The sequence below is a fragment of the Centroberyx gerrardi genome, chromosome 14 (genome assembly GCF_048128805.1).
Source record: "Centroberyx gerrardi isolate f3 chromosome 14, fCenGer3.hap1.cur.20231027, whole genome shotgun sequence".
NCBI classification, from domain to species: domain Eukaryota; kingdom Metazoa; phylum Chordata; class Actinopteri; order Beryciformes; family Berycidae; genus Centroberyx; species Centroberyx gerrardi.
In genome coordinates, this window is record NC_136010.1 from 27,626,028 (window position 1) to 27,646,384 (window position 20,357).

The following is a 20,357-nucleotide window of genomic DNA, read 5'->3' on the forward strand; positions in this document are numbered from 1 at the left end:
ACTTTTCAAATTACCTTCAAGGTTGAAAATCACAAAGCACTGTAACTGCTAAGCTTTACCAACAAAAATACTTGTTAATATTTGGAGAATAGTTATTGATATAAAAAGTACCAAATAGATTTATTTTCAGCAATGATACATTGTAAACTGGTTAATAAACATATAGACTTTTACAAAATACATCTCATTCAATCATCACAAACATACATCTTCAAAGTTAAAGGAATGATTGCCTTTTACAGTTCAGTTGGTCTTCTTGAGGAGTTACATTAGTTAACACCATTGTTAAATAGACTGTCGACTATTTGGTTGGCCAATTCATAATGTAGATATTAGCATCCAGAAATTATAATTAAAAATATATAAGGTAGGCCACATGAAGCATGTATTCAGCGATGACTGCTCAACAACAGACTTATAGCAAACTGATTTAACAGTCAGATACGGCAACGTCTGTGATCGTTCAACACAGAGACACAAAAACCCCTAGACTTTACAAAAATGTATAGAAAAACTACATGGAGTTCAGCTATGGCTTTGAGCACATCCAAAATAAAGACCTTAGAAAGATGCTTAAGAAAATTGAGTTGTGGTCTCACTGCCTGGAATGGAATTATTTCGATTTTTGACGTCATACACTGCATTTACTACATAGTGACTGCAGAACAGAGATATGTAACATACTACATAATTTTAGCTCCATTAATTGGCCTGTACTGCAAAGACAATAGTAAGATGTGGTTGTGGAGGATGTGCACAAATCACAGATCTGCACAGGAATATCATGTATCATAAAAAAAAACAGATTTCTATACAATATACCAGTGTTTAAGGCACAGTCTGTACATTTGGGCCGCTATTGCCAAGTAGATGTGACTCTGCTCTTCCTGAAGATGCAACTATCTGCACTAGGGAATTGTATAAAAGACAACAGCTTTCACTTATTCCTTCCTCTCCTGATAATGATTTACGTTTTGATTAACATGGTAGAGAATTTAGGAAAGCTTTTTTTAACAGGTTATTTTAAAATATTCTAGAAATATGCAACTCCTTAGCCTCTATTCAGAAAACTAGCTTTTCTAGTTTAAAAAGTAGTAGGCGTGTGTCTGACAGCCAATGATCTCCAAATAAAAGATTAGAAAGTGCTAGAACAGACCTGATAACACCAACCTAGGAGCACTGCAATAACATCATGCCATCTAGAGCTGACCTTGCGGTTTTTAGCCCAAGACCATCCCAAACTTTGCATTTCCTTTTAATTAATGATAGAAAAAACTTTCTGTGCAAACAACATTTTGACTTCTAAAGGCTAGTTTTCACAGCCTTCTTCATTGGATATTTTGATATAAAGAAAACGCTAAGCGCACAGGGATGATCCTGGACCAACAATGTGGCCCGACTGCAACTGACTGCTGAAACCTAGTCCCGATATGGGTATGGAGAGAACATCATGCCAAAAATCGGGCAATTTAATGTGCTCTTGCTTATCAGCAAAGGTGCTAGAACATGACTTAAGACCTTTTAGGAATTTTATGGATATCCTCTTTATTTCTGTGTACGTCCAATACACAAAGCAGAACTTATTTCAATCAAATTTCAACTTTTAGAACCGTTTGTCTGTTCTACCAGGTGTGTACCTTTGCCAATAAGCAAGTCAACATAACCTGCCTGATTTGTGAGTGGAGTTTGGCCAGACGTTCTCTCCATAAAAAGGCAAAAAACGGCACAGATGGGATCGAGCTAAAACTAAGACTTTGAAGGCGCGGAGATCTCTGAGAAGTCCTTGGCCTCAGAACTCGTCCTCCTCTGAGCTGAGGTAGTTCTGCTTTTTCCTCACGTTCCAGTGTAAACACTGGGCCAGGCTCTCAAACCAGTCGTTGACCGGGTCCCGGAAGCAGATGGAGGGAACAGGGAAGCAGGAAGTAGTGATGGTAATACTGGAAGGAAAAAAAGGGAAGAAAAAAAAAGAGTAAGGAAAAATCCAATGTGACAAAGGTTAAAGGCTGAATGAGGAAAGAAAAGTCCAGGTATTCACAATCATACACCACAATAAGGTGGTGGTGACATAAGATATGGTAACTTCCTTTACAAGACTACACTGGGTGTTTGTTGAGTTATGCTCCAATGATTCATAGTGACTGGCAGTTCATTTAAAGAACCAGGAAGGTAATTATATCTGGATGAGTTACATAAAGGAAGAACCTGTATGGGGCAGGGGGGAACGTGCTTGGCTCAAGTCCATTAAGCAGGTTGATAGGGTTACGTAACAAAGCCTGTGAGTGTCGAGGTCAGCTGGTGCGAGGGTTAAACTTCTTATCCGTCATCAAGTCTGTCGCTTTGTTTTGCTCTCTTTACTCTCCTTTTCTGTCTTTCCATCCGAGCGGAGCGGACTAACCTGTCTCCGTGGCAGATCTCTTGTCTCTTTCTTCCGTCGAACGAGACCCACGCCGTGTTCCTGGCGTCACGCGACAGCATGATCTGGGGAACAAAAACGAGAAGCAAGGAATGTGGTGGCTTCACAGATGATACGGGCCTTTGGGGGTTGAGAGGAAACGTGCACAGTTTTTCCATCATTGCTTAATTCAGATGTGATTTCCTCATTCTTAGATGAGAAGGCAGAATAGGGTTGGACTGATACGTTAGGCCAATACCAATATTGTACTTTGATTTAACACTGGATAGCAGCCAGTCAGTGTCATCCACCTCTGATATGATGGAGGTTTCTTCTTTTTTGACACTTCAGAGGTGCCAGAAAGGCCAGCGGATTTTGTGGGTCTACAGCAAGGCCAACAAGCCAAGTAAATTGAAGAAGATAAATAATAATAACTAGTATTTCTGAGGAATGGGTAGAGCTTATGTCAAAGATGTCCAGCTATGAGCAGGGGACATTTAGTTTCAGGACGACAGGATCTGTTTTGAAAACCTGGAGTCCAGTCTTAGAGCTTGATAAGGGAACATGAGTCTCTTACCTGTATGCATTAATTTATTTTTATTTCACCTGTAGTTTTGGTGTGTTAACGCATTTTTACTTTATGAGGTGGAGAGGATTCTGGGTTATTGTGGAGGGTGGGAAGGGCTTCAGAGTTTTGTGACTAATTAGTATTTCCTTGTGTGATTTTGAAAATGAAGGAAGGAGGAAAAGACATAAAGGGACATTTTGAAAGGAGAGATATTTCAATGCTAAAATTCAACACAGCAGTTGATAGACGGTGGCCTTTCTAGCGTTAATCCACCTAAAAGAATTGAATTAGTCTGGGTTTCAAGTGAGTTTTAGTGTCCCATGATGATCTAAATGCTGTTTCAGATGCTTTTCCACCCTGACAAGAATACAATTCTTGGGGAAAACACTGAATACTTTGGATTTTTTTGGCATGAAAATGGTGAAATTTAAAGATATTGCATATTGCCACAAAATATCCGCTATCAGCAGCTTCAACTCAAAAACCTATATTGGTCTAAACCTAATGCAGAGTATGGTTTTATTCATAAGTGCTAGCTTAAGAGGGAGTTGTAGTAGTAGCACTTGCACACGACATAGGCAATGAGAATGTAAACATGCCATGCGGAGAAGCGATAAAATGAGTTTTTGAAGTCCCACAATTTGCAAATACCTTGAGTTCCAATGTCAGTCCAAACCATGGGACCTGCCTTGCTAATAGGCAAACAGCCAGGGTAAAATACCTTGAGCTCCACGCCGGCGGGCACCACGATGGGTCTGAAGGAGAGCGAGTGGGGGCAGATGGGTGTGATCATGATGGCCGGGACGTTGGGATGGATCATGGAAGCTCCCGCCGCCACCGCATATGCTGTACTGCCTGTAGGTGTCGATACTATCACACCTGAGAACACACACACACACACACACACACACACACACACACAGAGTGACTATACTGTACAATGCCACATGCAAGCCACTTTAAAATATCACTATTCACTTTAAGTATCACCTCAGCAGTAAGTACGGACAGGTGCTCTCTGGAAGTGGGTGTCAATTCAGACGGTTCATGACAGTAAATATTTAAACATTCAGATTCAAGGTTGAACAGAAAGACAAAGCGGCTGCCCACTCACCGTCTCCCTGCACTGTGGTGATGAGGTGTCCGTCCAGGAAGAGGTCGACGTTGGAGAGGTAGGAGGACGGCCCCCTGTCCACCACCACCTCGTTCAGCACCTGGATATAGATTCATAGACTGATTATTGCCATTTCCAATTTTGCGAGAGGCTCCAATTTTTAAGATGAAACTTTATTGATCCCTGTGGGGAAACTGGGATGTTGCAGCAGCAAATGGGAATAATGAGGTATACCAGAAGAAGAAGAAGAAGAAGAAGGAAGAAGAAAGCAAATTTCAACACTAGAACATATTAAGTAGAAATGTGTGAATGAAAGGAATGAAAAACAAACAAAACAGCAGAACAGCAAAACAGCAGAACATCATACTGAGAAAGTGAAACTGAAAAAGTGAATGCAAAAAATATATTACTAAATATATTACTATTATTAATAAGTGAAAAAGTATAAAAAATATCAATATGTGTGCAATATATAATGAATTACTAGAATACAAAGAAAAATATGTGAGTATATACACAGAGGAAGTGCAAAACTGGAACACTGTGTTCACATTAACAAGTTCAGCCTTCAAAACAAGGTTTACTTGTTTGACAAACCAGGAATAGCAAAGCCGAAGGCCAGGTTTAACAGGTGGACCAATACACACACCTGCTCTGCTTATTAGTAAAATAACTAACCTACTGCATATTAGTCACACACCCGCACTCTGCATGCCACAATCCTGTGTGTCGACCTGATGACAGAGTTTGCTCAACTGCTTCTTTAATTGCGGGTTCAAAACCCACAGACAACAGGGTGAAGACAGACAAGTCATTATGAGAACACAGTTTTGGTGACCTGTGTTGTTGTAGTTGCAGCTTACTGGTGAAAAGTCAGAACATGGTTTGGGCTTTGACTTTGGCTTTGGCTGCATAATTATGGCTCAAACAACGGTGAAATATTGTGTTTCGATCATTAATCACAATGAGTTTACTATTTTCAATGACCTGAGCTGAAGTAACCAGCATCCATAAAGCCACAACAGGCACTGAGGAACTACATGGGGAATGCAGGGCATGCACCATATAAAACAAAGCAATGGCCATATTCACCGTGTTTCTGAATGGGTCTTGTCTGCGCCGCATTCTTTTGTTTCTTACTGCTTTCCTCCATTGTTAGCATACAACATGTTATTTTCCAACATAGCGCATGCTAAAGTGTTAGCATGGAGCACCAGAGCCAGCAGTTATCGGAGACACATGGATGATTTTGGCGTCTATGTTCTTGTCATTTAACAAGGAAGATGACCAAAGAGAGGCATCAGGTCCCATTGTTTAAGTCTTCGCAATGACAGTGGAAATACCAACGCTTGCTGGTCTCAAAGACAAAACGCCAAGACTAAAAAAAAGGTGCAGAAATTACCTGGTACTGCATGGCTTTGCGGCTGCCTTCACTGTCACCGTTGGTCATGATAATGCCCTTTTCGTCCATCCTGGCCTTCTTCTCCCGGTTCTCCTTCAGCACCCGCACTCTCAGGCGACTGCGTAGGATGATGGCAGCATTACCTAGACACAGAAACGCATGCAAAGACATGCTGAAATGCTAACTGGAGCACAATCCGTGGTGTACAAACAATCCCGCCTATAGATAAGAGCGCACTGCTTCTGTTGTTGGAAAGTCCAAGGCTGAGGAATGAGCCGGGGAACGTACCCTCGATGATTTGGGTGACCTGAGACTGGTAGGTGTCGAACTTGAACGGTGTGAGGAAGCCCAGGGAGCCCAGGTGGAAGGCCATAACTGGTGGAACGCTCTCCTGCAAATACACAAATGCACCAATCAGAAGACTGGTATGTCGTACCTGCGAACTTATGAACCCACACAGGCAAAGTTTTAAAGTGAAGTGCGAACACCGCTGGAATACCTGGAAGAGTGACGATGCGTACAATAATGTCCCATCCCCGCCGAGACAGATGATGAAGTCGACACGATTGGAGATGTCATCGAGATCTGGGGAAAATCAAGGCGATATTCCTTATCCAAGATCCTAATTGCTTCAAAAGCATTTCATATACAATGTTCATGTGATCGCAATGAAGTCGACTGGCTGGTGTTCATACCTTCTCTGAACGTGCAGAATTTCTTAATGGTGGTCCCAAAATTCTCATCGCCCGCGATGGCTGGGTCCTCTAGAACTTTCCGTTCCACGTAAACAATCATGTTTTTCACCTGGAACGACACGCAAAGACACAAGGTAAGCAAAAGTCACAAGGCACACCCTAAATGCTTCACCAAAACAATTGTAGCTAATATTTTTAAACTCATTGGAGATACTCAAAGGTCCAAAGAATAAGCAGAATGTTTAGCATCCATGTTCTTATCACTAAGAACTTGAAACAGGGTTTGACTGATATGGGTTTTTGAAGGCTGATACCATTATTTCTGAACTGAAGCTGATGATGCCAGATATTTTGTGCAAGTATCGACCCCATTTATCAACAAACCAATATCAGTCTGTGGTCAACATGGAGTACATGGTCATACCTCTGTGAGGAATATGCAGAGCTCCTTGAAAGGCTGGAGCAGAGTGGCATCTCGGACCTTCTTGATGACAAGGACACTTTTGGGAGGCTTGTTCCATGTCAGTCTCTGGCTGGCTGGGTCCTGAATGTGCCTGAGCAGCAAGACACAAACAGAAAATTCACCTTAAGAACAGGGCAAAACAAACTGATAAAGTCCCTTGATTAGGACTGCACAATAAAATAAAAAAAGATTGCAAAATCACAATACTGGATACTGCACATTTAAAGGGAAAAGTCCACCCTCAGATACTCTTACACTGATGAATATCATCAATTTGTGTTGTACAATGCATTCAGGAGTTCTTTTGTGTTGAAGCGTTTTAAGATATGTTTTTCCTGTAATCCTGAATTCCTTGCCCACAAAGTTGCCAAGTTGCATGCTGGAGAAAATAATGTATGCATTCAAACTGGGCAAATCCAATGCATTAGCCCCTCCCCTGTATTGTAATTCGTATCACAAGTCATAACAGGCAGCCCTAGCCATTGAGTTGATCCCTCAATGTTTTGCCCCCAAGAGATAATGTTATTATTGGAATATTATTTCTTACTGTGAACATCAACATCCACTAGACTGTTTTCTCTAGCACTCTGTGGTTTGGAACAAAAGTGTGTGATGGTTTTCCTTTAAGATTTCTTGGCTAGGACCCGAGCCTTGAACCTCAGATCCTGGCAGTTAGCTAACTGAAGCATGCTACTCTCATGAGTAGGGCTGCTTAGCACCTATCCAATTAGAGACTCTGGCTTAAAGTCTAGCTCTGTTAGCACATACTGCTGACCAGCATGTGTGGTCACTGGTGCCTTTACCTTAAACTCAACCCTTTACAGTGGCTGTGAGATATACTGAAAAGGAAAAAGAGAAACTGACAAACGTGACCCTGAAAATCATTTTCCTAAATGGCACACAGACAACATGTCTTTCTGTCTTGTTGGCTCCCTAACCTCTCTGTTAGTCAACGTGACCTTTAGCCTACAGAGCGCTTGATAACATGGACAGAGATCTCTCTGAAAGCTAGCTCTTAAAACCAAGCGGCTGCATTCCAGGACGGCAGACAAGGTGCCACAGGTTGGGAGGATGAAAATCAGAACTGCCTGCAGACATAAATGAATCCAAATCATATGGATTTCAAAGTGGTAGAACCTGAAACTGGAAGTGCAGCAGCGTCTGTTGACTTCAGTTAGCTACAAACAGCCCCAACATACATAATATGAAGTCACTTAAGTCAGCGTAGCTCTTTTGCAGGGACCAATTTATTCTTTAGATATGACTGCGGCTTTGAGGGGAGCAACTTCAAACTACACTGTCGGAAATGAAATACAAATAACATGAGTTTGCATTAGGGCCCAAAGCATTATCAGGACATTATCAGCCAATATTTGCCTAAATTTTGGTATTGGCTTAATATCAGCAACAGCTCATATCCATGATTAGTTTTAGTTTAAAAGGTTAAGAAATAAGCGATCAGAGAAACTTGCCCTCACCAATATGATGTTGTAGCTGCAAGATTATTACAGTCTACTTTGCTGTGAACCTTAGTACAAGACATAATGTACTTCTCATATATACTGTATATCTCTACATCCCATCATCCCCTCTGCTAAGACCCCTTACTCATTCTTCTGAGAAAAGCGTGCCTAGTCCTTTATGCAAGTGGCTAAGTTTGGGGTGTATTAAGGTCAACATATGGAATCGGAATCATCCTATCGGATATAGGGCCAGGTAAGGACATTAGTAGATTTCCATAATGAAGTCGGCTTTAGAACTGGTTTGGGTGCTAACATCAGCGTTGGGCTGGGTTTGATGTTGTTATGGGGGGTTGAAGTCTCTTTGAGAATCTACATCAGACGCTAGGAAAAAACATCAGGATATTGGAAAACATTTAAGACCGCCTACATTCAAAGGAAAACCAAAGGATTGGAATTCATTCCAAAGCGAATGACCAACAAATAAATTGTATATCTCACATTTTCCTTATGTAATTAATGTAGTAATGTAATTATAGAAAGTGCTTAGGTGGGCCGAGAGAGTGGAACAGGCGGGATTCCCAATATGCACTCACGCATCTCAATGACACTAAAAATTTGACTCAATCTAAATAAATCAGGAAACAGTACTTGATGTTCAGTAATCACTGTGTCAATACGGTGGTGTGAACAAAGTCCATGACCTCTATGCTGCCAAGACAGTTTATATAGTATATATATATATATATATATATATTCAGTTAATGGTGTTACACCGCAGACACACCACAACAACTCATGTGACTGGATTGCATTCATTTACTTCAGGGATGGCGGAGGGACAATGCCGTGTTCACGTCATGTCAGACTTATGTAAATACAAGCTGCCAACTGGCAAAAAAGGATTCACGTGAGATTCCTAGTGGTAATTACAAGTAGGATATGTGGAATTTCTTTTGTAGGCTCTCCCACGCTACCAAGTTGTAGCAACAAGATGTCATCCTGTTCTTTCGCTTCTTCTAATATGACGTGAATGCAGCACTAGAGGCTGCAGGTTTTCATCCCAACCAAACACTACAGCAGCTGTTTTCAACAACTAGTTCCTCCTGTCTGGCTGAAGGTGTGTTAATCAGTGAAATCAGCTGCTGCAGGGTTTGGTTGGAATCAGAACCTGCAGACTCTCGGACCTCCGAGGCACATGATTGGACACCGCTGATTTAGTAAAAGCAGACAGGCTCTCACACACAAACACACACCTCTCTAATCTCAACAGGGCAATAACATATAATAATGCTGTGGTGCCATTACATAGCATATCTGTCAAAGACGCCAACTGGCTCAACATACACTACTTCTTAACTAAGTATTAACTTTGGTTGGAGCCAATTCACCTTCTCTTAAATCAGTTCAAAAGTACATTGTAAATACCATTCAATGATTCCCTTTTAGTCTGGATATAAAAGATTTTCAACTTCCAAACCGAAACTGACTGAACCGCAACCCTGACAAGTACACATATGCTAAACAACGTCAAGCTGAAACAAATGAGGGATTTCTAAAACGCAGGATAAAAAGCACAACTACGGCTCTCCGCTTCATTAGCATGAGAATGGGAGACGAGCCCCGATCTATTCACCGACTCTCGCCACCTCAAAGCGCTGTTTTCATCCACACCCTGACCCTTCCCCATTCATCACAACCCAGCCTGGGTGAACAGGTGACCAGCAGGGCTCTGATGCCAATACAAAAGGCAGCAAACATTGTCCGAAACGAATGGGTCATGTTATGGCACGGGTACCACTCAACATGGTACAACTATATATCTGTTTGCTGATATATGGGGCCGATATTGGGCCTTTACTAGAAATGGGATGTGGTCCAGTCAGTGTCGTCCACCTCTGATATGATGGATATGATGCAGTTTGATCGATTACCTATTTAATGTAGACTTGATCAAAACTACACTATGAGAAGCCTTTAACCTTCATCGATTACAATGAGACATTTTGATCAGATTCTACACAAGTATGCATGAATGTTTAGTTATTACCCTGGGTTTCAATGAGAGTTTTAGTGTCCCTTGATGGTCTAAATTATGTTTCAGAGGCTTTTCCACCCTGACAACAAAAAAATTCTGGGCCATCTCAATCCAAACTACAGATATCGGCCTTCAAAAACCCATATCACTCTAACCCTAGCCTGCATACTCAAAACACACAAATAAAACCTTAATGTACATCCTCTTCCCTTTTTTCATCCAAAAACACACAAAGGGAGAAAACATAACTTCCCTTCTTTCTATCTACAGTTTTACAGCATAGCACCGGCGTGACATCAGTTTACTACAAGCCGTGATTATTGCTATTAGCTCATTGCTGTGAAGCTCTCAGGACATCTGGTTGGCAACGTCCCGCGTAACCGCCTGCTGCTGCCAGTTAATACTTCACCCATCAAACACGACTGGCATCGCTCCCTCTGCTGAGAGACAGACGCGGGGAGAAGATGTGGGAGACGTCTCACCATTTCCACACTTTGTTGTCGTTGTGGTTCCTGGGGGTGTCCTGCAGCACGCACTGGTTGAATTTCATGGCTCTCTGCATGTGACGAGGATGCTGCTTTTTGGGGGAGGAGGTCGACAGCTGGAGAGCCGGGGCTCGGTCCCGGTAGCCTACCTACACCCTGCACTGATAAAACAGGTCATTCTGCCTTTAACAACTTCCTCGAATGCTACACATTCTAGAGAGCGCAGCAGTAAACTCCCTGTGGTCAGCTCCGGGTCGGCCACCTACTGTCTGTGAGGCAGAGTGTGGCTGAGAGGCTCTCCATGCGCTGCGGTTGGGATCCAGCTGAATTCACTTGCGTCTATATTTGTCCCGGTGAGGTCTTAGCGCTAAATCTCCCTGTGTGCACTGTGCCGTGGAATCAAAGCTCTCACTCATCTTAAGGACGGCTCTGCCTTGGCCCCGCCCGCCTGGCCCTAGGGACCCGCCCATTTCAGGGGGGGAGGCTCTCCTATTGGACAGGCGTGTCCCAATCAGACAGAACAGAGAAGTTGAAGTGGCTGTTCCCAAAACTAGTCAGCCTCACTGTATAGGCAGGAAATACTCACTGATCTAATTACTGTAACACAATGCCTTTTATTTATTTAAGGGTTTACATCATATTAGTCCACTGGTTTTACATGTTGTAATACACAGTGGCTGCTGTCTCCAGGAGGGAATGCTGTTCCGTTCCATACAATGATGGTAAAAACACACATCTAAGTGAGAATTAATTATAATAGCAAATAACTTAATTTACTTTATTTTATTCAAATTAGAAAATTATAATTATGAAGTAGTTAAAATGAATTGCTTTAATTAAAATAAGAAAGGAAAGTAAAATCTGCAAGAAAAAATAATTACTGATAACTTAATTATTCACCGAATATATTTTATTTTAACTTTTACTTTATTTTAGGTTTAGTTTTTGTCAACTTTTTTTGTAACGTAAATCCCATTAAAAAAAAACAAAAAAAAACTAATAGGAGTACTACACTAGGAACAAAAATTCACCTTTTATGAATGAATGAAGGAATACTAGGTATACTATATAATAATACTATATACTACTATATATTTTCCTGTCATACTGCGAAAGTGGCCCATCCCTTGTGAGTTTTTATGGCCCATTTACAGCAACAGCGGCCTTTTGGCCTGCAGGAAGGGGAAACCCAGTTTAATTAGGTCAATAAGGGGGTTATATATCATACTATTTTACATATTCTACACAGTAATGTCATGAAAACACCATACAGTACAAAAGAAAAATTCTGAATTGCAATTTCAAGTTTACATTATCACAGTCACACAAATTAATCTCTGAAATGAAAGTTGAAACATTTTATACTGACATTACTAACACTAATGAATAAAAAACGAGGCGCTTGCCTAATGTCTTGCCATAATCACCAGGATATATTTCATATAAACAGTTATGCTAATGAGGTCATTAATTAAGCAGATTAATGCATTAATTAGCAAATGTCAACACACTTGTCTTCACATAACACATGGGCAGTATTAATATGAAGTTCGTATAGTTTCCAAAAAATCTGATTTCCCTCATTAATTTGCAAATTTTGCAGCAAAGTGCTCCAAAATCTAATCAGATCATAACTCTATAGTAGTTTAAAAAAAAAAAATGTTTTCCCTCATTAATTTGCAAATTTTGTACTCCAAAATCTAATCAGATCATCTACTGTATAGGGGGAACTTGTGGTGTAATAACTGAACTATTATTAATTTTATTTAATCATTTATTCATTATTCATTGAATCATTTATTCATGATTAATTGAATAATAATAAAGTGCTGATCGACATGCTTCTTACCTCTACCACAATTGATAGGGACACTGCAGAGAATTTATTTCTCATCACATTGACAGAAGGCTGAAGGCAACTGAACCGTAATGAAAGTTCTGTTGTCTACTAGATAAACTGCCGCACTGACTGACCCACTCTGATAACTTAAAAATACCCACAAAAGAGGAATTGCAGTGTGTTACAGTGCATATATCTATACAATCAGGAAAGCTTGAAACGGAACCAAACTTTTAGCATCATAGATCGGTGGTCACTGGTACTTCCAGTCTGACTCATTTTCTTTTGTTAGTCTTATTTTAGCTGTTGTCAGTTAATTTTATCTCATCACAACTGCATGTTACAACGTCACACAGCCGAACTACATTGGATTATTCAGCGACCAAACCACAGGGAAAACCTCTAAGCTTTTGATTAGAAAGGATTTGTATTTATAATTCAAAGAGTGCATCAAAGTGGAAACCAGAGCAGGGAGTTTCTCTGATGTAACATTTTAATTATTAGTTTGTTTAATTGACAAATGCACAGGTAACAGGATATCTGCAGGTTTTATAAAGCCACATTTAAGACTTTTTAATCCTACCTGGAATAGAATTTAGGGTTAATTTAACTTAACGGACTACTTCTGACTGAACATAACTAATGGAAGTTAGGGAACTATAAATGGACAGAATAACAAAAAGGACCACGGAGATGAGTCATATTGTACTACTAACCCTGGTCTGGACTAAGTGGACATGCAGTGCAAAGAAACCTGTCATTGCATGGTGAAAAAATACAACTAGAATACTCTAATAGCTGCATTTAAGACATTTTAATACATTGTACTGCCTTCAATTCAAATACTTTCAAACCTTTATCAAGAAAATTGATACCAGGGTATGACCTGTTGCCAGTATAGTGCTTATGTTCCTAATCAAGTGCTATACCGCAACATATTGCTAAATGTGCTGTCTCGCAACTCCCAGCTGTTGAAATTGCTCTTGGCAGCACTCTTGTTTGTGCAGCAGATATGTGGAAGGTAGAGGACTGACAAAACCTGCTCTGAAACGACTACGTGCCTCGTCGTCGCCGCATGGCTTCTCTGAAGTGTTTAGGGCACGGAGGCCTGCGTGGTGGGCGGGGCTTCTCTCTATGGCTCTAGCCTACAGACGACACACCAAAACAATCATCTACCTTGAACGGTATCGCCGCCACACCCGTCCACAGACAGGGCAGTGTGTTCACCAACGGAGCCGGTTTCCAGTTTAGACAATCTAAACAATGACCAGGTCACATTTAGTGAGGCGTGTTCAATTTCTGACTTTGACCTTTTGTGTCAAATTACCCTTTCTATTGCTTTGTGCATTAAAAGCACAAGGGCTGTGTGTGAATTACAGTCAACTAACAGTATTGTCAAGCTGTTGCTATATCATCGCTTTGGAATTAGCTCTACCTAATGGCTACAGCCTAGCCTATATTTTGGTATAAAGATAGCCTGGTTCTGCTACTTTTAACCTGTGTAGCAGCTTTGGACTTGAGTCCTAAGTCCTAATCCTTCTACTACTGCCACATAAAACAAACAGCGCTGGTAGCCAGTTATGTGACTGTGGGAGTCAAGAGGCCAATAGTCTGGCCAGGCTTGGGTCAGGACAGGGAGAAGGGCAGTAAAGTGAAAGAGTCTTTCATAACTCTGTTTGATGATTCATTGCGTAGGTCTATGTAACAGCTATGTAATTTGTGCCTGGTCTGATATAACCATAGGACAGGACAGCCGTGACGTGGGTCTAACCTATGACACAATGTGGTGATTAAGGTTTGGACTGATGTGGGTTTCTGTAGTCTGATAATGTCCTTTTTTGGACTTAAGCTATTTTGTGCCGATATTCATTATCGTTAATTCTGACCATTTTTGTGACAACTCCAACAAGTAGGCCCGACTGAGCTGGGACAGAACTTTATATTCAGCAGGGTTGAAAATCTTCTGAAACAGTATTTAGACACTAAAACCCGGAATAACAATAAGAAGAAAAACAAGAAGAAGAGTTGTGTGGAATCTGATTCATATGTCTCATTGGAATGAATTCAGGTTAAGGGCTTCCTATAGATAACCAGTGTAGTATTGATCAATTCTACAGTGAATATGTAATCAATCAAACTGCATCATATCCACCAGTCTAACCCTGGTTGTGTCTGCTGCTGAGAGACAGCATGCTCCCTGTAAACTTGGATTTCAAAGTCCTACTGTACCATTTACCAACTGCCACTCATGCTGACCATGGTCTCAGTAGGACAGACAAGAACTACTGAACTAACAACCAACTGTAATGGCTGGTAAATAAGTAAAAATGAAAATAATGACGACTATGCATTTTGTACACCAATTCATGACTATGGCACAAAAAGTGACACAAACACTCCTCATGATGCAATTACCAATGTCAGGGTACAAGGCAATAATTACTCGGCTTGTCTGACTTACATTACTGCGTGTGGATTCTGCAGCATACATGCCTTGGGGCCAAATGTGGTCACAGGGCTTGGTCCATGAAGTGACTGAGTCCTCCTGAAAGAAAGGATAGACAAAGAGAAAGGTCAGCTGCCAGGCAAGTATGCAAATTAAGACCTTCTATAGCAATCTGTTGAAGAAAAACAGAATGGCTTTTAAAAGTGCAAAGCAATTTTTCTTTTTTACCCAGAGTTGAATCAGAAATAGGGATGGGACGATAGGTTTATCTCATGATATGATTCGATACACGATATGGGGTTCAGGATTCAATACAACCACGATACAATGTAATAAATAAAAGTTCAATAACATCAAACTCTGACTGTGCAGAATTGTGTTTATTTCTGAGACACAAATCTTTCTAGCAATGGCATTGGCTTGCTAGAATGTAAACAACAATTTAAAAATGTCATTACAAAAAAAGTGAGAGATTCATTTTTTATATATTTGCAGAATCTGCTTTGTCAAAGTCCTGTCTCCCACCTTTTTTGCCTATTTACAATTATTGGTCAAGTTCAACATCACTTTAAACCTTTTTTGTGATCAACTAGCTATCACAAACCACTTCTATAGCCTGTCAAATCTGATACACGTGAGAAGAATGTGCAAAATATAACAGCCTTTATCAATCTGCAAATCATCATGCCACTACACAATGGGTACAGTACACATACTAACTCACAACCTTTCACAACTGTTGGTAAATTGTAGCCAAACATTATCAAAGCGACACTGTTTGGACCTACCCTAATTTGATAAAACCAAACACTTCTATCATGCTACCCGCTGTACAAATACCATATCTGCAAATGATGTCATAAAGACCAAACAAAATTTAATAACCATTAACATTAACACAACAGATTTCTTTATCTAGTCTTGAGTTGCTGAGTTCTTGAGAAATCCGAGAACTCATTATCTGTACTAAACTTCATTAAAACAAAGCGAGTGTATTGGGGTGAAAGGTCACTGTCAGATGAGCTGTGATGGAGCCAGACAAAATGGCTACCAGTCTTTGCAGTAGGTCTTGGGGCTGCGTCACATGTCTCAACCCAGTAAATCCTATTACCAGTCTGGTTCTATGAATTCACCATCTGCTTTTTACTGGTGTTGCAACTCTAAAAGACTGAAATAAGAGGTGCGTCAATACCCGTTGTTTCAGAACCACTACTAGTAGTATACCTATACTACCTTTTTCCTCCATCCAGATGGATTCATGTTTGGAGAAAGACAAAGGAAGCCTTCAACCCACAGTGTCTGTATGCAGCTGGTAAACATGGCGGTGGATCTGTGCTGGTATAGCAGCCATCTACTGGGTGTCATTAGGTGTGATGAATACGCTGCATGGTAGTAGAACAGTCATGGAATATGAGACCATTTTACAGGACCAGCAGCACCCTAGGGTGCAAACACAGTTCCCTCATGATGTTCCCATATTCCAAGATGATAATGCCCCCACACACACTGCTAAACAAATTCCCGAGTTCACATGGTTTCCTTCCATGGCCCCAATCAGCAGATCTAAACTTTTAGAAGCGGTTTTCCAGCTCCTTCATCCCTCAAAGAACTGGAGGCTTTCCTTCTTGAAGAACGGTCCAGTATCCACTACACACAGTTCAGGATGCAGGAGGACAGCAGGACAAGGACTGAAGCTGATCTGAAGGCAACAGGTGGCCCTACTCCTTATTACATACTTGATATTTGTATGTAGTTAGCTGTTTCTATTATTTTGTTTGTTTACACCCTGTATATTTCAAAAGGTAAGGTCAGTTTATTTTTAATTCAGAACTACATTTTGGTGAAAACTGTCAAAACCCTAACCGCAATACAGGGGGTGGACAAAATGACGGAAACAGATGAAAAAGGACTGTAAGTTTGAACTAAATCATAATTACAAATGCAGCTACACAGATGAGTCATATTAACTGGAATGCCAAGATGACAAGTCTTTATTAACTGCTATCCTGATGAGATCATGCTGGAGGATACTGTTTCATCATTTCAGTCTCTTTTGAAAATGAAAACCTAGCTCTAATTGTTACTGAAATATGTTCCAATTCCAGCACTAACTTGTTAACATAAAGAAATGAATTTCACCATCCAGTCTTTACATTCATTTGTTGACCTACTTTTCAGCACAAACCTTCGCTCTCAAATAAATGTCACAAAAATGAGAAAGGTGGGTGTGACTATGTTTCCTCTTTTTTTTAAATACCATCTTTCAGTGAAGCTAACCACAACATTTGCCATTTTCACTGAACTTGAGAGAGGAGAGGAGTGTGGGAGCCTATTTCAACATCTTGGACAAGCTTGGTCTTTGATTATGACTATTAGTTTCCTCATTGCCCATAAATGAGACAGTTTCCTTCTTTCCTCTTATTCAGCTGCTAGCCTTGACTGCTGTTTGCATGTATGGAGATAACCCTAGGCCTTTTCACTTCTCGTAAGAGACCTCATCAGACCTCATCATTGCTAAAACACACACACACAGCCCTTGCAACATCCACAGTGGATAAACACTTTACGTTTAACATGTCGTTTCCTTGAAAACACCTCTCTGACGGCTCGAGGGACTGTACAGGCAAATTTCTCAAAGGGCTGAGATGGGGCAACGCGGATCATGTCGCAAGTTTCAAACACACTTCCCACACGACTTGAGGCAACAACTGTGATGCGGTGAAGCGCCAAAGAAGAGCTCAGTAAGTCAGATGGGTAACTGTTTTGTGGTAATCCTGTCTGTTCAATCAGAGTAAGCATGGAGCAGGCACACCCAGTAATGTTCTTTCAAAATGCTGGCACCCTTTAGGCGACACATTATGTAAAAGTGACATGACACTTATATAAGATCACAATAAAGACGATATGGGAACACAAACAGAACAAGTCAAAACATGTTTGTATTATTTAAAGATGGGTTCACAGGAGGTGAACTCTACTTAACTCAACTTATTATCTGTCACCTGTGTTAACCTGATGCTATAAACGCTTGTGTCATGCAGGTATGTATTGATCTGAAGAAGGCCATCATGGCCAAAACATCATGTTTTTAATGCAATATATTCAATATATGTCAATATATTTGTCTACTGAGCGAGTGTCGGGCCTAACTTTTCTGTTCCACAACTTAGTTAATCTCAGCCAAACTCCATTCAAAAATCTGTTAATTTAATGTGACCTTGCATGTCAGCAAACGCACCCCTCTGCAGAACATGACTTCAGATGTTTTACTCTACACTCTTCAATTTGGCGTACATCCAACACACCAAGCAGCACTTATTTAGTGTATTTTTCCACCAAAATACACTAAGGATGGGACAATATTTTGAAATTCAATATATTGCAATACAAAAATGTGACAATAGGTATTGTGGGCCTATCAGCTCCATTTTATTCTGCTGTAGTAAACACAAATGAGACGCTTGACCATCACAATTTCACAAGCTCTCCATCCAAATAGAATTCTGCACAATCAGACTTTGTTGTCACTGAACTTTTATTCATTACATCATATTGTGGTTATATCGAATCATGAACCCCATATCACGTATCGAATCATATCGTGCCAGATTTGTTATTGGAGTTTGATGTAACGTTCTCTCCATACAAATAGAACGGTTACATATGGAAAAGGGTGGCAGTACTAGCAAGCGGAATTCTAAAAATATGATTCCTTTGTCCTTTTGCTCCATACATGATTACAGGAGGGCTTTCTCGTCACCTCACATATGAACCGGTATTCCGCACTGACCTGTATTCACAGGAGCTGCCTGCGGAGGAGGTGCTCAGGCTGCGGGTCTTCCTGGTGCGGAGGGCCAGGCTGCGCCCAGGAACCTCCCCTCCGTCACAGGTGGAGCAGCAGTAAGGTACAGCCTCCAGTCCCACCTCCTCTCCACTATCCATCTCACACAGGCAGGCTGGGAGGAAACTGATAGAGCAGATCAATCATTCATGAAAACTGGAGTCAAATGGAAATAGGTTTCAAATGAGCCAGCTTAGTGTATGCCACCTCAAAGAACATGCCTTCAAGACCTCTTACAAATCATTAGGGTTCGTTCTTCAATGCGGCATACTTTTCCAACGGTTAGGATCCGTTTGTTTGCTATTCCCACAATCTACTTCCACCAAAATACACCGTGGCGGGTGTTAGTGAGCAGTGTGAACCAATTCTAAAAACTGACATTTTACTGACGTAAAGTGCTTAGTGGTTTATCTATATGCCGAATTTACCAGTAGCTCCTAATGATTCAGAGAAGTCTTAAATAATGTTCTTCCAAGAATGTACGTTTGCCGATAAGCAGGGTAAGATTCAATTTCCAGATTTTTTAAAGGAGTTTGGTGTAACTTGCTGCTTAGGCACACTAGACGTTTTTATTAGTTCAGAGCGGTTCAGAGGGTTATTTGTTAAGGTTTATACCGACTTCCATATTGACGGGGTTGATAGCCAGCTGGTTCAATTATAGCTACACATAACCGTTAAATAACAACCGCGGGGTGTCATGAGGCTGCTAACCTCACTAACTAAAATACATTTTTTTCTAGCTTTGTTAATTAGCTATTCACAAACAGTCAAATAACAATAACGCCCGCGAGATTCATAAGCTAGTAGGCAAATGGTGGCAGACCAGCCGGTATGCTGGCGAGTTTAGCAACATGTACACATAGCTAAGCTAAGCTAGCGTTAAGCTAACTAGTTGACAATGTTAACCAAAACGCTTAATAATAATTACAGCATCCACATATGTAGCCAACACTACCTTTTATCCACAACGTTACAATGAACGAGAAAAATCTGGAGAGCAAATTGCCGTAGGATCAGAGCCTCTCCATTAATTCATTTGACAATACACCATTTTTACTTTCTCCAAATCATCACAACTTGGTTAGCTTATGGCTTTCCTCCTAGCGAGCTGTCAACAGTCAGCCCACCACTTCCTCATACAGGGGTTTCGACCAATTGGAGGCTTTGTACTCACCAACGTCACCTTGGACGACTTTACTGAACCAGAGAGGATTTAAGCGAAGTGAGATGTTTCACTCCTACCTCTTTCCGTCTTCGTTTTGGCTGCGCGTAACGTGATGGTACATTCGGTCTAATATCTTTTTATTTCTAACAGCGTAATTCTTAAGTACAACAATAAACAGTAGGTAAATACTACTATTAAATATAAATGTAAATATAATAGTAAATAAAATATAAGATAAAGGAATAATTTATTTCTTTATTTTATTACTTTATTTTGGTCCACTTGCTTGTTGCTTGCCATTTATTTATATTATTATTATTATTTGTATAGGCTACTTTGAAAATGTACACTTGAAAAATGTCAATATTTATGTCTTTCTGAATCTTAAAAACAACAATAACAACAACCCCACCACCAAGAAGAAGAAGAATGTTAGTTGGTTGCACAC

At 40.6% G+C, this 20,357-nt stretch overlaps 1 protein-coding gene across 4 annotated transcripts; it reads right to left on the reverse strand.

Moving 5' to 3' along the window:
- Positions 1-101: 101 nt before the first annotated feature.
- On the reverse strand, positions 102-19,839 carry nadka (NAD kinase a). 4 transcript variants are annotated; one of them, XM_071896401.2, is made up of 12 exons: positions 19,700-19,839; positions 18,694-18,870; positions 14,919-15,002; positions 6,596-6,725; positions 6,172-6,280; positions 5,976-6,061; positions 5,765-5,867; positions 5,477-5,619; positions 4,075-4,174; positions 3,682-3,839; positions 2,396-2,478; positions 102-1,937 (listed from the first exon to the last, which is right to left on the reverse strand). In XM_071896401.2, the coding sequence occupies exons 2-12, from the start codon at positions 18,843-18,845 to the stop codon at positions 1,790-1,792; spliced, it is 1,296 nt and encodes a 431-aa protein (XP_071752502.1). In that variant the 5' UTR covers positions 18,846-18,870; positions 19,700-19,839; the 3' UTR covers positions 102-1,789. The 4 variants fall into 4 exon arrangements, 3 of the variants coding, with proteins under 3 accessions (XP_071752502.1, XP_078144221.1, XP_071752503.1); XR_013507149.1 differs by lacking the exons at positions 14,919-15,002; positions 18,694-18,870; positions 19,700-19,839 and adding an exon at positions 10,615-10,991 and having other exon boundaries at positions 102-399; positions 446-1,937; XM_078288095.1 differs by lacking the exons at positions 18,694-18,870; positions 19,700-19,839 and having other exon boundaries at positions 14,919-14,999.
- Between the last annotated feature and the right edge of the window lie 518 nt (positions 19,840-20,357).